Consider the following 17,403-nt stretch of genomic DNA (forward strand, 5'->3'; position numbering starts at 1 on the left):
TTTCAGACTATTAGTTGCATCATTTTTAACAGCGTGTCTAATTCAACATTTTACAGGTGGAACAAATGCTATAACCTCACAACCTCTAACAACCAACAAAGCAGTGTTATACAAAGCCAGGCTCTCCAATCTCTTTTCAGGAAAAGACCCTCCAGTGAGCATTTTAGATGCATTATGAGGTCTTTGTAATGCTTAATGCTTGACTCGAAAGGTCAGCTATCTGCATATTCATTAGAAAGATGGTAAAACAAAGGACATAAGGACATATGTACATAAATGGGAAAGAATATCAGAGACAATGGTGAGAAAGGAGGAAAGACACGGAACACCCTTAAACATTTGGTAAAAACAGATACAATAAGTATAAAGCTATAGAAATCAAAGCAAGACTTTTCAAATTAAAAACTGAATAATCTCTTGAAGATGATTAATTTCTTTCGAGTTAATCACACACAATCATGGCTATGCCTCCTCCCTCCCTTCCTGCCTCCCTCCCTCCCTCTCTCCCTCCATCTCTGTAACCAATCTGTAACCACACTTGACTGCAGCTCTTGCAGCAACGCACCACCATAAACCTCCAGCTCTTCTCTGTCAAAATGCCAGACTCTAACGAAGCTATGCCAGCGCCGTGCCAGGTTATCAAAGAGGACGTTAACAAATGGTGAGTTATGGACAGGAATGATGTATAATAATTATACATGCTAAAAATGGTAATTATACAAATATCAGTGTCAGTGTGGTGGTCTTTGGTGAGTGTAAAGTGTCAGTGCAGAGTGTCTGCGTATAACTTTGCGCCCTCAAGGATGATTTGTTAACTGTGTTTGGGTTCCAACTAACTACTGGTCACTTTCCATTACAACTCTGTGTCCATTCTCAGTCATCATAACTGACCACTAGGCGGGACATCAAATGCATTCATATTCATTTTTGGGGCTCAACATGTAAGTCTTGTTCACAACTTTCAGTGAATCCACTTAACATCACAGCACTCAGTGTAGTGACATTTACAGAGAGCTCTGACAGTAACGTACATGTCTTGAGAAGCACAAATACACCTGAGGTTAAAATAGACTTCCACATGTATGACCTATTGCAGAGCAGCGGCACATTCCAAGCTGTTGGTTCGTGTTACATGAAGAAGCGACAGACGAGTCCACGTGCAGCTGTGATTAGTGTTTGTGGAGCGGCTGCACAGATTACACAATCTTCTTCTCGTACTTCAACAAATGCAGATAAAAGCAGCTGTGGGGGTTTGAAATACTTTATTATCAGGCTATACTGTAATAATCATTTTGATGCACACTTAGACTGAATTTAGAGATATTACTTGTATCCTCCACACTCAGTCATTTGACCTCTAATGTGTATTTATTTTACGTGTCACATTTTACAATTTTAGAGGAAACCTTGTAATATGCCAAAGAGGATAACGCAGCTACACGTGCAGTGAGTGGTAAGTGTGTTTTGTAAATCCAGCTTTGTGTTTCAGTGTCAGAGAGAAGGGAGCGGAAAGCTGTAAAGATCTGATAGATGCCTTACAGGCCTGTATAAAAACCCTGTCTGAGGGATCATGATACATAAGGAAGTATACCTTAATAAAATGTAAGTTCACACAAATGTAAAAAAAACTAAATAGAAAACAAGTATTGTACATCTCAAGAACTAAACCTGGAAAAGAAAAATGGATGTTGAAATGACAAATGGATATTGTGAGATGGGAATTTGAAAATGATAAGTAAGCTGTTCCATTCATAATAAATACGTAACTGACTTTATGAAGGATTGTTTGATCATTTGTTTACCATGTAATATTTCGTATATACATAGAAACTATAGACTGTCTGTACCTTCGGGGGCCAAATGGTATTATGTTCGATGATTTGAATCACATATTTGGTCACATATTCTACGTATGCTATTGCAAATTCACAACATTTACCATTTTCTTTCTTTTTCAATCACAGCCTTCACTTCATCAAACCCTTCTCCACTCTCCCAGCATTCCTTTCCTTGCTTATTGCGTTGGACCGAACCATCTGAAAATCTGAAGAGGGGGGTGATGATGCTGAGCATCTGATGCTACTATCGATGTAAACATTTTTACATAAATGTTGCAACTCCATTATCGACTCTGATTACCTATGCACTGGAACATATTTATGCACAAAAATACAACAAAATAAATACAACAATAAATATGAAGCTTTTCCATTAACCAAACACATGTGTTTTTTTTTCTTGAGAATCACAGATGTTATTATATCAGCCAGTTCTGTTGCATTCCCAAACTCTTAGATGTACTGCCTGTTGAATTATCTCCCCTGGCCAGGCTCAGGCTTCTATGTGGAATATACTCTTAATGGATTTAAGAACAGTTTGTTAATCTCTGCTTAATCCTCACATTAGTTCCTGCACTGAGCAGTCTAATATCACTTTTCACAGTCGGAGCTCTTTTAATGAGTGTGGGGCTTGAACGCACAAAGAGCAGACTGGAGAAAGGACATGGAAGAGACGTTTTTCCAGAGTTCCTTGTTTTCAGTAGACCGGAGCAAAAGGTTTTTAGGAACCAGAGGGTTTCACTCACAAGCTGTATGTTACAGTACAACCTCCCATGTCATTGTAGAGGAACGAGTGGTTCAGGATCAAGCTCTGGAGAGACTGAATTCACTTGAATGAGCACAGTTAGTTGTTGACATTCAATTGTGAAAGAAAACATAGGTATAGTGGGTGGGTATACATGAATGTTTTTAGATGTATGGAAAGGCAAAGTTCATTCTGTCCTCAAAACAGACGTTTTGTCCTATACAAAGCGTGATTCTTCCAATGTATCCGTCATAAATGTAGACTTGTTTGTTATTGTCCTTCAAGGGATGTAGACTTCATCCTTTACGACCCTGATTTAGGCCTCCTTATTTTCTATTGCACTGACGTACTTTGATCCCAAAGGACTACATATGTCTCGTCAGAATGACCCAGAGAACGGTAGGATGAGTATGTGTCCTGTTCTATTTCTGCTCCGTGGTTGGAGACAAATCCTTCTGGCTGCGTGTAAATCAACCAGATAGGAGCAGATGAAGATGGGCTTTGGGGAATTATCCGCCCACACACAACATTTCAAAATGAGATTTTAGAGATTTTTCAAGGCACTTTACAGATACATTCAAATGTCCTACTTACCCTTTTTTTAAAATATAAAACTGTCATGCCTGCATGATTCATTTAAGACAACACCTAACACTTGTCTTTCAGTTTCCTTTGTGCTCATCAGAAAATGTTTTTTTTGCTTTTTCTACTGTTACATGTCTTCAGGGATAACAGCCCAGAAGACATTAAAAAACAATGTTTAATGTGGAAATAATTCAAATTTTAAACAAAATGTATTTGTAGCTATTAAAAGTTACTTTGAACATTAAGGTTTTACATTCAGCTCAAACATATGGTCATCTTAAAAAATATGATTGAACTACTCAAAACAAAAAAACGCTCACAACATTGATCATTGAACAACATACTTTTATTTTTACATTTGTACATTTTGCTGTCAATACATCTGTACTTGAGTAATATGATTATGAATGCAGGAGTTTTACTTGTAATGGGTTAATAATGCCAGAATCCTCTGTTTCAGGTAAGTGTCCTGCATAACAGCAATTAAAAGTAGCATTACTAGTACAATGTGTTTATGCACAATGCTTTCTTTTACAGTGTTATATTTATCATAATTATATCTTTGTTTCATGAATGCATAAGACATATTCGATCTGTAACAATGCATTACATTCTATAAATTATATTCAATTAAAAACACCACCCGTGGGACACGAGTGCAAGGCCGGATCAGGGCCACAGCACTCCGGCATCCGGCGATGTTTACAAAGGTCTTACATAATAACAGCGAGGGAGGTGTCCGCAACAATGCATGGGGGCCCACAGTGTGGCCACGGTGCTGAGGTGAATGCAGAGATAAGCGTATTTTGAGGAAGATGATCAGCAGGAGGGCGGGGGAGGAGAGGCGAGAGGAGAGTGGATGGAGAGGGAGAGGGACCCGGATGCTGATGCGAGTGAGACGAAGGAAGGAAGAGGAGAGAGAAAATATCGATTTACGGCAAGAAAGCCGAAGGGAGTATAATACAGGGGGCCTTTACCCTGCGTGAACTATTATCAAAAGCGACGAGGGGGAATAACACAGTCGATGATAGTGCGGGTTGATCTGCGGATATCTGTGTTTTTCTACCTGTGCATCCGCCGGTGAGGGAGGAGGACACGCCAAAGGAGAGAGGAGAAGATGCTGTGATCCGCTATACTTGCAGTGATGTAGAGAGGGGGGAGACGGGGAGGGAGAGAGACAGGGAGGGGGAGGACTTCGCTAAAGATGGTTGTTTTGTTAAGAATACGCGTTTCACCTCGAGATATTGCGAGAGTGCGGCGGCTGTCTGATAAATCTAACCGTTTGGCGATGCCCGGAAACTTCAGGAGGTGTCGGTTTTTTTGACAGGCGGCGCGAGCGAGACGGCCGTTGGTCCAGGCGTTGAAGCTAAAGCTAGCCTCGCTGCTGTGTGGGAGAGCGGCGGCGAGGCTAAAATAGCACGTTATTGCACCTGTAAAACAGGCCCAACACAGAGAATAAAACGGATTTAATCATCAGTGCTAACATTTAATTGACCTATTTGACGTTTTGTCATTGGCCTCAACCAGCAAAGGATATAAATCTGCGCGTCAGACGTGAAACAGCTTGGCTGTTTTAAGGCTAATAACGGCATAACGTTTAGGTTTACTCTGCGATATTTTTCTTATTAACCGTCATTTAAAATTAATGTGATACATGTACGTTGTTCATATAAGCTAATGTACAGGAGTGAACTCTTTAGTTTGCCTACCTTGTTTATCTTTAGGGTATTGGTCAGTATTTAACGCATAAGAACTTAATGCCATCTCAGTTTCTCTGCTTCTATCAGCCACTAGCAAGCTGTTTTTTTTGGTAAATATCAACGTTGTACATGTTTACTGTGCTTTTAATCAAAAACGCAGAACTATCTAGCTTTGTGTGTTAACCAGGTTTAGATGAAGAATGCTAATTTATCATCCAGATGTAGTAAATCAGCACCAGTTTGACTTTTGCATTTTTCACGTGTTCACCCTGTAACCTCAGGGTTGCATTGTTATCACTCAAATAAAAGGTAGTCCTTCAATACCTGTATACGCTGTATAATATCACAGTGATTGCAATAACCACTGTGCAGTAGTAGTAGTAGTGTGTTAGCCTCCAGAAAGAGCAGTATGAGTAAGGAACTGTCTCTAAGTCAGTCAGCTCAGTATGTTGGGCCCTACCGACTGGAGAAAACACTGGGGAAGGGACAGACAGGTGAGTGCAACAAACTATTTTAAACTGCTATTTCGTGTAGAAATATACACTATAGATGAGGCCTCTTTCATGCCCATCTGTCTCTTATTTTTGTCTCTCTACACCTCTCTCATTGTGTTTTTCAGGACTGGTCAAGCTCGGGGTCCATTGCATTACGGCTCAGAAGGTAGCGGTCAAAATAGTCAACAGAGAGAAGCTGTCTGAGTCAGTACTGATGAAGGTACAGTGTGACGCTGTTGAGGTCGTCGCAGTGACGATAATGCAAATTTTTGTTTATAATTAGATGTTTTATGCAATACACAAAAACTCCTCCATATTATCTATATTTGACTTCTGTATTAATTTAGAAATTAACCTCTGTTCTGTTGCTGCAAAGATGACATACTTGGCTTGTGTTCTCTGCTTTAGTATCTTCATCTCTTTTTCTTCACATCTGTCTCCTGTCTCTAACCAGGTTGAGAGGGAGATTGCCATTCTGAAACTGATTGAGCATCCGCATGTGTTGAAGCTGCATGATGTTTACGAGAATAGCAAATACCTGTGAGTCCCCTCTGCATTCAAAAGAGCCTCACACCTGGCCTCAGTGCAGTCTGCATGCTTCTTTTCTTGTTGTGAATGCTGAACATTGGAGCAGGATGGGTATAAATATTACTCTAACAACTCTATTAATCTGCTCTCATCACTCTAATTCAAATTTTTCCTTCATCTCCCACAATTATTCTGGAAAGTTTTTGATCTATCTTGAGAAAAATATTATGTTCCTAGAATCCAACATCATACATTGTTGATATCTTACAGTTTAATATCGAATGAGGTTAGATTTTTTGTTTCTGTCCCGTAGAGATGAACGTTTTAAATCACACTGTTGTCCCTGTATGTCGGCAGGTACCTGGTGCTGGAGCATGTGTCAGGAGGAGAGTTGTTTGACTACCTGGTGAAGAAGGGCCGGCTGACTCCGAAAGAGGCCAGGAAGTTCTTCAGGCAGATCATCTCTGCTTTGGATTTCTGCCACAGTCATTCCATCTGGTTGGTTTCTGCAGAGAGCAGTGGTATCTTAAATTAACCTCTTTAAACAACGAGGAATCGATGCCAATTTGATGAGTCATGGCAGAATAATTCAGAAGCTGCCTCAGTCAGTGACATGAAAAAAGCATCTGAAACTTTCCTCTTTTATACTGAATTGATGTCTGCAGGCATTTAGCATCCTTAAATACATTTTTGTGACAGCGGATCAAGTAGTAAAGTTGTGGAAAAACTTGTGATTGTGTTGCATGAACCAATATTAAAGGCTCTTTATCAAACCCCTGCAGTCATAGTTAAGATAAAATGCCATAATCAGCACTAATAGACTAATATATAGTATCTGTTGTGTTCTTGCAGTCACAGAGACCTGAAGCCTGAGAACTTGCTCCTGGATGAAAAGAACAACATCCGGATTGCTGACTTTGGCATGGCCTCCCTACAGGTGGGAGACAGTTTGTTAGAGACCAGCTGTGGGTGAGTACCAGCTCTGTATAATAATGTGTACACACATTATAAAAAAGGGTCATATTTTGTATTTCAGGATTAATGTCAATCCATGCATATTACATAATGTAACGATAAAGAGTAGAGTAGTTGTCACAGAAGCTAAAGGCTTTATACAGCTTTAGTTCTACTGTTATTAGTGTTACTGCAAATTATTCTAGAATTGTAAGCATAGAAATGTTGTTTGTAACATATGTCTTTCATTTTAGATCACCACATTATGCTTGCCCTGAAGTTATACGCGTAAGTGTTCCTCACATTTTGGTACCTGTAATATAAATGAGCAAATTATGTAAATATATTATCCAAACACTGAACAAAAAGACATCACTGACCGTTTCAAAGTCATAACAAATAATTGAACTAGTCTTAATGGAATATATAGTCTGTCACTTGTTGTAAAGAAGACTCATCTTTACTCAGAGATATTCTTGAAGGCACTCAGCATACAAGAATAGTTCTATCAATAAAAAGATGGTTTAACTGTATTCTGGATTATTATGGATTACAGTGTGTTTCTTTTGACTGAGATTTCATGGACAAGCCTTCAATGTAATCGATCGATAGTCAGTGTGGAACTGATGTGGATTCTGTCTTTGGCAGGGGGAGAAATATGATGGGCGGAGAGCAGATGTGTGGAGCTGTGGGGTCATCCTGTTTGCTCTACTGGTGGTAGGTCTTTCACTTTCACAGTTCAGTTTGGTCCTTTTGTAAAAAAAGCCCCTCATTTGTTTGCAGTCTTAACTTACTTTTCCCTTTTCAAGTCAAGTTTATTTGATCACATCTGATCTGTTTTCCCTCCTTACCTCTCCTTACCTCTCCTTTTCTCTCCTACAGGGTGCCCTGCCCTTTGACCATGACAATTTACGGCAGCTCCTGGAGAAGGTGAAGAGCGGGGTGTTCCACATGCCCCACTTCATCCCGCCGGACTGCCAGTCCTTGCTCAAGGGCATGATTGAAGTCAACCCTGAAAAGAGGCTCACGGTACGAGACTCTGCTCACACCAGGCTCATCCACCGGGGGTCTGAATGCTGCTTAAACACCTGGGATTTAGTCCGAGTTACACCTGAGTTCAATTGTGGGATTGCCTTTCATTCCTTCCTTTTGAATACATTGGAATTAAAAAGAGCAGCGTCATTGGACCGCAGTCATTAATATGAATCATATTTAGATTTCTTTACTTGTGTCCTTTGCAGCTGGATCTGTGCTCTCGCATTTTGTTTATCATAGATGACATGGATTAGAGACACAGCTGCATTTAAATTGGGTGATTGCATCATCGGCGTGTTTGAGGCACAGGATCAAAGGCATCAGAAATCAGCCCGACGCATGCAAATTGTGATTTTTTAATGTAAAATATTCAGAACTGATGAGGTGGTTTGTGCATGCAAGAAAAGTATCTGGTGTGAAGTGTTTACACAGCAAAGCTCTGTGGCCATCTGGCTGTTAACAGACTGCCCTGTCACCCTTTACAGCTAGAGGCCATCCAGAAACATGCCTGGTACCTGTGAGTGTAACTTCATTTTTACATACTTGATCGTCGAGTGAAATACTAATTTAAAGCGTGGTCATATTTAATCACAGACACTATATCTGTGTCATTCACGTGTTTCATTGTGTGTGTTATGTGTGTGTGTGTGTGGTTCCCAGGGGTGGTCGTAATGAGCCGTGTCCAGAGCAGCCTCCTCCCAGGCGAGTGTTTGTGAGGCAAATCTCGTCCCTGACTGAGCTGGACCCAGATGTGTTGGACAGCATGCACTCGCTGGGTTGTTTCCGAGACCGAGGCAAGCTCACGCGTGATTTGCAGTGTGAAGAGTAAGTATTTTTTCAACCCCTGACACGTCTATGTTTCACAGTGCACGATTGTACGCTGAGTGAACAGGAAAATGTAAACACCATGTAATACAACCACTACTGCCTTTCTTAAGAATGGACAGATATGTGGCTATGGTATGATTTAAAAACAGTATTATATTAAAAGACTATATCACTTACATACATGTAGGAGCAAAACAAATAAGTATTTATACATTTATACATACACAATACAGTACATTGGACACTTAGTTGTTACATTATTCTAGTCATGCAGCCATGTACTTTTATGCTTTTTTTATTGACCCCTGTGTATTGTGGGCAGACATTTGGAGTGCTGTCTGAAAGCAGAGAGGGAATATGGTTTCCTCTTCATCATGCGATGTGAAACTCCTGTTCTGAGTCAGGATGACTAACTCACCACAGGGTTAAAGCATGCAAGATGGGGGATCGACCAGAAGCCTCACCAATATCAAAGTCATGGTGCCGTCAGGTGCTCCTTGTCACAACAAAGTGATATTGAGGGCTTCAAATGACGCGCAGGGTGTTGTTATGATGTATTCAGTCGAGGACTGCAGCCTTTGGAGGATCCAGCCCCTGAACACACCTTAGTAGGGAACATAGCATGAGCAGGAGTAAGTATGTGGCCACATGTTTTTAGATGCCCAGTTGACAATTCTCTCCAGTCTGTTCCAGTAAATATATGTTTGAGTGCAGAGCAGTCAATAAAAACATCATCAATTATGTGGTCACTTGCTACAACCTGCTCATGTTTTCTACACAGACCTTATAGCAGTGATACCTACTATTATCACATATTGCTCATTTCAACATTATTATTTCCCATCTTCTTCCTCTCTCTCTCTCTCTCTCTCTCTCTCTCTCTCTCTCTCTCTCTCTCTCTCTCTTTCAGAGAAAACCAGGAGAAGATGATCTATTACCTGCTGCTGGACAGGAAAGAGCGCTACCCCAGCTATGAGGATGAGGATTTGCCACCGCGCAATGACGTAGGTCAGTCACTAGGGGGCAGGATTGAACCACTCAAGGGAGGGAGCTGCTTTTCTCAGCCAGTTTCTGTGAAGCAGTTCTACAGTATGTGAGTCTGGTGCCATACACAGGTACTCATTACCCCTGCCAATGAATTTGGGATTATTTTAAGATTATTTATTACATTTTGAATGAAATAGTTTGCACTGATAGCTGTGAGCCTATTAATCAGTCATTGTGATCTCCACCATTAGCAATAAAACACGAAGCAATATGGAAAAAAGAAAGACTAAGCCCTCTTGTTGCCTCTAGTTTTGTTTTTTAAATTATTTTATGGTGGAATTTTATGGAACTATGTGTCACATTTTACTTCCTATAAGTCGTAATTGTGTTTTAATAATCGAGCCAGACTTTGCAGGACATCTGCAAGATTCCTCTATGTGAGAAAACTGGAAGAAGGCAGCTATGTGTATGTGTATGTGTATGTGTATGTGTAAATAATCACATTTATCACAGTCACAGATGGTGCAGCGAGCTAAAGGCCCGTGGAAAAAATCTCTTTCAGCATAATCATAGTTTTTAGTTCTGCAAAAGAGAAAATACATGCATAGTGACAGAGTGACATCAGGGAGTGGGGAGGATGAAGATGATCATTTCATGATGGCATGTTGCACAACATATCATGTAATTTTAGAAACACTGTGTCTTTAACATAAGCTTTAATTAAACTGCTAATTGACATTGGTTAATCGTGTCATAACTTTATGATGGTGTTCCACAGCAGACCCTCCTCGAAAGCGAGTGGACTCTCCGATGCTGACGCGCCACGGCCGCTGTCGCCCTGAGAGGAAAAGCCTGGAGGTGCTGAGTGTTACCGAACAGGGGTCTCCTACCCCGCCTCGCAGGGCCCTGGACACAGCTGCACACAGCCAGAGGTACAGTACTCACACATACACAGTACACACACTCTAAATGTTGCACACCAAGAAGGCCCACAGTTTCTTGGTGGTTACACTCTGTCGTTGTTGAAGATCTTTTGACCTCCGGTCTCTTCGTCAGGTCTCGCTCAGTCAGCGGAGCCTCAACCGGTCTCTCCTCCAGCCCTCTCAGCAGCCCCCGGGTAAGGGCCTGTTGGCCAACTTTTAACAAACTGTACAGCTAACTGTTGCTGCTGCTTTGATTACCTGCACTTTGAACATGATAACTACTTGCCAAAAGCCCCAGATCAGAGAGAAATTGGTGTTGGCTCGGGGAAACCTGGGGTAACAATAGGAACTTCACTTTCATTTTTGACAAAACGTAGTTTGGAGACCAGACATACTCAAGGGGGGGGGGGGGGGGCCTCTCAGTGAAAGATCTCGTAACGTGTGACCCACTGTCGCCTGTCAGTCATGTTGTGTGTAAACCACGACGACTTCAAGTCTCTCAATCGCAAGACAGCAAAGTGTGAAGTGTGAACAGCACAGCGATCTGACGACTTTAAAAGTCTCGTAGTGTGAACTCAGATTACAGAAGTTCCTCTTTGTGTTACTATCCTACTGCTGCGGCTCAGCAACACAACGCTGTCCAGGAATCTGCATATTAGCTTGAGATAAGCTTTAGGAAGCACATTTACATTGAGTTAACACGTGTTTCGCTGATTACTTGTCATTTTGAATGTTTTACTAATTACATTGTTAACTTATCAATAAAGCTGTGATTACTTAAGCAACTGTTTTTTCGCTGGTATCGCCCACCCCGGCATTAAACTGCTTTAAAAAATGTAATCAGCTCCTCAGCCATTCTGACACATCATCACAACACCAGCTCCCCACATTTAATCTCACGGGAGATTTGTGTGGCATTTTCCACTTCATGTCACTTCTCTTCCTCACCATGCATGCACTAGTTGTAAATACAATTGTTAAGAATATAACATATTACCTTTAAATTGGATGATTTATTTTGGTTTATGTGATCATTTGCTTTTCTGGTTTGCTCATGTTCTAAACTGCATTGAAACACTTAATAGATGGTAAATTAATTACATAATCAACCGTAACTTACCAGCAATCGCTGAACAGTAACACCTTCACTGCCACTGTCCTTTGTCACTGCATTTTTAACCCTGTCACGACCACAACTGTCACTAAACCTTCACTCACATAAGATACAAATGGCACAAAAGACCAAAGGGCCAAAATGAAAGTTTTTATAGGCACTTTGTAGGATTGCATTTGACACTTTCACGACTCACAAGATGCACTCTTTTGTCATAAAGCATGATATTCATTTCCATCCTTTCTCCATCTTCCATCCCCTCTCTTTCTTATTATCCATCCCTCCCACCCCACAAACCCCACTCCCCAGTCCTATCAAAGCCCCGTCTTCACTTTCAGCCAATCAGACGTCACCTCTGCCACCGCCACCCTCCTCACAAAGGAGCCCAAACAGGGAAACGCCACCACTCCTCGCTCAGCACGGGCTCATGACAAGCCCAAAGCTCCCCCCAACCCAAAGACCCAGACCCTGCCCACCAAGGGACCGGCAGACCGACCCCATCTGCAGCCCATCAAGTCCCTGCCTCTGCACAACCCATCCTCCCGCTCACCCTCCCCTTCTCCGCTCCTGTCACCCATCCCTCGTTTCTTCTTCCCCTCGTCCTCTGTCCTTAAGTCCGTGACTAAGAGCTTCTACCCAAACTCTGCCCACTGTGTGCCGCAGGTCACTCCCCAGGGTTCTCCGTTGCCCACACCCTTGGGCACCCCTGTCCACCACCCTCACCACCCCTCCTCCACCCCGCCCTCCTCCTCCTCGTCCTCATCCTCCTCGCGGGCGGAGGGAGGGGGAGGGGTGGGCTCACTGTCCCTCACCCCACCCTCCAGCCCAGGAGGGGGAAGCGGCATGGCGGCCAGCAGCTCTGCCCACTGGAGGACTCGCCTCAATTCTTTCAAGAACAACCTGCTGGGCTCCCCCCGCTTCCATCGCCGCAAACTGCAAGGTGAGGTTTAGAGTTTGCCTCAATATTCTGTGGGCGTCGGTATCTGCACGGGTATGGAACATACTGAAGTAGCTCATCAGTTTCAAAAAGTTTCCTCAGTTTTAACACTTTTAAAACATGACTTTTCTTTTTCAGCATGCCGTATTCCAGACCTCTATGAATGGATTGTATCTCAATTCTTTGTGTCCTCTGGCTTCTAGCTAAAGATCTAATATTGCACACAAATTTTAATTTTAATATGAGTTGTGTCTTTCAGTTCCTACATCAGAAGACATGTCCAGTCTAACACCAGAATCCAGCCCTGAGTAAGTCACACTCCTTGAGATAAATGAATGAGGAAGGAATAAATGAGGAGCTGAGGTGTCGCTTGTTTTCACTCAATAAAGCTGTGTGTGTGTGTGTGTTCTCTTGGATGTTCTCTATGGCTCCGTGTATCTGCTCCTACTGTATATTTTTTTTTTGTCTGGCTACCAGGCTGGCTAAGAAGTCGTGGTTTGGGAACTTCATCGGCTTGGAGAAAGAGGAGCAGATCTTTGTGGTGATCAGAGACAAACCTCTGAGTTCTGTCAAAGCCGACATTGTCCACGCGTTCCTGTCTGTGAGTATCTGATGCGGTCTTTCACGCCTCTCACTATCAAAGCTTGTTTGTAGAAAGCGTGGCTCTCACTGGCAAAGCTGTACAGACTTCACACGCACTCTCATACTGTACGCACATCATTTCTTTCATTGTTTCTGCTTTCTCTTTATTTCAATCGTGCTCACTCGTGGCACGTTGATAGATCACTTTGCTTTCACCAATGGCTCACTCTTTCCCTCCTCTCCTCACCCTCACCCTCACCCTTTGTCTCCCTATACTCACGTTTGCCCCCGAACCTCTCCCGCCTCGTAAGTCTGTCGGTCTCTCTGCTTCTTCTCTGTCTCCCTACCAAACAGATCCCGTCACTCAGTCACAGCGTTCTCTCTCAGACCAGCTTTCGGGCCGAATACAAGTCCTCCGGCGGCCCCTCCGTCTTCCAGAAGCCCGTCAAGTTCCAGGTGGACATCGCTTTCTCCGAAGGCGAGAGGGAGCGCGACCGGGAGAGGACCGAGAGGGAGGGCAGGAGGGAGACGGGAATCTACAGCGTGACGTTCACCCTCATTTCAGGCAAGAGGAGCGGACACAATATGGGCCTGAGTTAAACTTCACAACTATTTACATTTTGGAAGTAGTTTTGTTTGTAGCAACTTCAAATATAAGTTTGGAAAGTACGCTTAATTGCTTTTTGGTGGAGAGTTATATGAGAGGATCCATACCGATAGTTATGTACCGTTGAACAGAGCCAGGCAATCTGTTTCATCCTGTTTCCTGTCTTTATGCTAAGCTAACAGGCTGCTGGCTTTATATATAGAGTTGTAACAATTTTCTTATCTAACTCAGTGCCAGAAAGCGAATATTTCTTAAAATGTCGAACTATTCCTTTATATAAAAAAAGAAACTGGCTCTGAATGCTTGGTTTAAATCCTTAGTCTAGTTTACTAATTCTGTGATTCAGAGTTTTCCTGAATGAAATCATAATTTTGTTACTGAACCTCAAGTATCCTATTGTGTCGCCTTGGTGTGTCTCCAGGTCCGAGTCGCAGGTTCAGACGAGTGGTGGAAACAATTCAAGCCCAGCTTCTCAGCTCCCATGATCAACCCATGGTGCAAGCCCTATCTGGTGAGACTGCTGAAACACACTTGTAGCACCCAGCAGAGTAAATATACAACATTGTTCTCCTGTACATACAGGAGTAGCCTTATTTAATGATGAGACTATTAGCTTTTATGTGTATTGTGCATATTTGTTCTGAAATGGTTCTAACCACATGACTTATCTGTAAGTATTTACAGATTTACAGCTGTTTACAATACAATACTCTGTTTGTTTTGCTAAGAATGCCCTGGGGGTCATAGGCTCCCATCACCTGCTGTGGAACGGTAGTGTCCGCTTCCGACTGTTTGTCACTTGAACATCTAACTTTCAGGCTCACCCCCGACTGTTGTAATCACAGCTGCATCTCATTTCCATGCGCTGTATACGTCGGGAGTGACTTTCCTGTTCTCCTCTGCTGATCCCTTCCCAGATGAGAAGAACGGCCGGCCCCACGGGACCCCCACCCGCCAAAACTCGAGGCGCTCCGAGGGTGGGGGCGACAGGTGCGAGTGGGGCGACCGAGCAGATGGCGGAAGCATAGGCGGCAGCGGGGGAGTTCTGCAGCGCAGAGGCTCGGCGAAAGAGAGAACCCGACTGCTGTCCTCCAATGGAACCCAATCCCAACCGTAGGATAGAAAGTGAGACGGCGCAGCAGGATGCCTGAACTACACCGGAGAGAAGACAGCGTAACGTCATCTCCAAGTATCTCTGCGAGCCATGAGCTACTCCTATTCTTCCTTGACTAAGTTATTGAAGGTTTCTTGACCAGAAAGGATTGAGCCTTTTCCCCGTCATGCTTTTTTTTCTTCTTTTTTCTTCCCAACTCGAGATTCTTTTGATCTTCTGGATCACCAGGATTCCTACCTTTTAAATGAGAACCAAGTGTTAAGGAATCACCCTTTAATGAAAACAAAAATTATATGAATGAGCAGTTTGCTATCCATCATAGATACAGCTTCACAGATCAAACTAGGAACTTTTGAAGTGCTAATGTGCATGCCAGTTAGCAAATCAGCCTGCTAAAGGATGCTGAAATGATCAGATAGGCTAGTCTACCATATCATTGTAACACAGTATCTGACACCAAAAATAATTAACAAGGCTTATGATGGTTCTCAAGATTACTCTGAAAATTAACCAGTGCACTCATATCATCATCAAGCAACATGCAATTACCAATCCATCCTGAAAGAAATGTAGATGTGTCTCAGCAGATGAACCCTAAGAGTTAGCAACATGAACAAACGGTCCTGATTTTCTCAGGAGAAACTACATCCTAGAATTCCAGCAGTGTCTTCTCCTGAGGTAAAGAAAACCAACAAAGTAAGCTAAAGTAAGTGAATGTGAAAGAAAAAGAAGAATATTTTTTTATTTAGTTTGTATCTATTGTTTACATATTTCTTTGGAGGATGTCAGTAGCATAGTAGTGATAACAGAGAAGGCGGTAACTGAAAATACTCGTCGCAGAGGGAAAGCTGACCAGTTGCTTTTTTTTAAAAGGCATTCGTTTAGAGTTAAATGTTTTTATTCTTTTGTATTTTCTTTTTACTCAGAGACAATATTAAACAATGCATTTAGGATTTTTTTTTCCCGCATTGGACCCCTGTTGCTCTGGAGAAAAGTATTTTTGATTTGAACAGAAATATAAACATAATTATATGAAGATAAAAAACACTATGCGTGAATAGTTCCATGAAACTCATCACAGCTGTTTGTGCCCAGATTGGATGAGAAGAGCATTCCTGGCCTGTGGATCAAACAGAAGCCACCTTTCTTGTCGAGCTTGTCTCCTATTGCCATAGTATTCATGTACTGACTCGGAACAAAACAACAAACAACAAACAAAAAAAAAAGGAAATTCATCAATGGACATTTTCGAAATGCCGGACTTAAAAGTTTTGCGATGTCGATTCCTTGTTGAACCAGGACTTCAAAAATGGGAAGCAAGCGAAGAGTCTCCTAACCCCATGCTCCCAACGTCAGTGTTCACCAACAAGCCAAGTAGTCCATCGCTGCACTCACGCTCGTCACCAGAGAGTCGCACCATTCTGCAAGCAGACGTAGCAACTCGGGACAGTCACGTATTACTCCAGCGCTCTGTCAGACTAGTCGATGTTTTTCACCAGTCTTCCATACAGCACAATATGCAACACAAGTGCAGAAGGTTTTCAGAGGGATACACAGTGCTACAGTTATGTTTATTTTAATTGTCACCTATCCATCTATTTATTTATTTATTTGTGTATTTTTTTGTGGTTGCTAGTGCCATGTATTCATTTACAAACAACAAAAATATATCGAGAGCTATTTCGAGTTATATTTAATTTCTCATTGTCACTTTTTTTTTTTTTTGAGTGCTTGTTCCCCAAGAAGAAGAAGGACTTCGATAGCAGGACTGACATGTTGCTCTCACCCGACTTCTCCGATGATCTTTGTTTATACCTCACATGTCTTTTATCGCACTTATCTCTGAGAACTGGAACGTGTGTGTGAGACGGGTGGATGATGACTGAGTGCGCTGAAAACTTTGCAGCAGATGCATTTTGAGCTGATCACGTGCAGAGATTTGGCCTGACCCAGGAATATTACATCCACTAACAAAGCCAACAGGCGCATCATTTCTCTCACGCACATTAAATGCTTGCTAATTCGCCTCATCTCTTGGTTTCACGCCGTGCCCCTTCGCCCTGTCTGTTTGCCTCTTCACCCGTTGTGTAGCCATCGTCACAAGAGGAACTGTACAAAGTTGTTTGCCACACCGTCCGTATGCACTCTTTGATTGCTCACCATCACCATTTTCATCTCTCTCATCACTGCATCACCTTCACTTTCATTGACCCAACTCTGGCTAAGATTGTAAACTATTCTCCATTCATAAGGGTCAGTAGAATAAGGTGTTTAAAAAAAAAGAAATGTCTGTATCATAATTTAAATATAAAAAGTGCACTATTATAACTATTGCCTGTGATAAAAAGAACAATTATGATTGAATTGATGGTCAAAATAAAGAGAGATCCACCTTATTGTTATGGTTACAATAATAAACCCTAAATTCATGT

At 42.2% G+C, this 17,403-nt stretch overlaps 1 protein-coding gene and 1 long non-coding RNA gene across 6 annotated transcripts; both read left to right on the top strand.

The window, feature by feature from the left end:
* The first annotated feature begins 581 nt into the window (after window positions 1-581).
* Window positions 582-2,211, top strand: LOC116381226 (uncharacterized). Its single transcript, XR_004212651.1, has 3 exons — window positions 582-661; window positions 1,490-1,602; window positions 1,965-2,211. It is a non-coding gene; the product is annotated as an uncharacterized LOC116381226 (long non-coding RNA).
* A 1,771-nt stretch (window positions 2,212-3,982) lies between these two features.
* Window positions 3,983-17,367, top strand: brsk1a (BR serine/threonine kinase 1a). 5 transcript variants are annotated; one of them, XM_031843169.1, is made up of 19 exons: window positions 3,983-5,362; window positions 5,488-5,582; window positions 5,817-5,902; window positions 6,248-6,388; window positions 6,743-6,859; window positions 7,099-7,132; window positions 7,493-7,561; window positions 7,727-7,873; window positions 8,365-8,396; window positions 8,540-8,704; window positions 9,618-9,715; window positions 10,473-10,626; window positions 10,751-10,811; window positions 12,041-12,671; window positions 12,928-12,976; window positions 13,146-13,269; window positions 13,562-13,815; window positions 14,279-14,368; window positions 14,763-14,846. In XM_031843169.1, exons 1-18 carry the CDS (start codon window positions 5,278-5,280, stop codon window positions 14,340-14,342), a joined length of 2,406 nt encoding a protein of 801 aa, XP_031699029.1. In that variant the 5' UTR covers window positions 3,983-5,277; the 3' UTR covers window positions 14,343-14,368; window positions 14,763-14,846. The 5 variants fall into 5 exon arrangements, with proteins under 5 accessions (XP_031699029.1, XP_031699028.1, XP_031699027.1 ...); XM_031843168.1 differs by having other exon boundaries at window positions 3,986-5,362; window positions 10,476-10,626; window positions 13,605-13,815; window positions 14,763-17,367; XM_031843167.1 differs by having other exon boundaries at window positions 3,987-5,362; window positions 13,605-13,815; window positions 14,763-17,367.
* The last annotated feature ends 36 nt before the right edge of the window (window positions 17,368-17,403 follow it).

Source organism: Anarrhichthys ocellatus, unplaced genomic scaffold (genome assembly GCF_004355925.1).
Source record: "Anarrhichthys ocellatus isolate YVR2014 unplaced genomic scaffold, GSC_Weel_1.0 scaffold4, whole genome shotgun sequence".
NCBI classification, from domain to species: Eukaryota; Metazoa; Chordata; class Actinopteri; order Perciformes; family Anarhichadidae; genus Anarrhichthys; species Anarrhichthys ocellatus.

What these genes read in the sequence shown, in the direction of transcription:
- brsk1a (XM_031843167.1), top strand. Translation starts at nt 5,278, where the DNA reads ATGAGTAAGGAACTGTCTCTAAGTCAGTCAGCTCAGTATGTTGGGCCC. An exon ending in GCCACCGCGCAATGACGTAG is followed by an intron (nt 9,716 to 10,472) that starts GTCAGTCACTAG and finishes GGTGTTCCACAG; the next exon opens with CAGACCCTCCTCGAAAGCGA. An exon ending in ACACCAGAATCCAGCCCTGA is followed by an intron (nt 12,977 to 13,145) that starts GTAAGTCACACT and finishes TCTGGCTACCAG; the next exon opens with GCTGGCTAAGAAGTCGTGGT.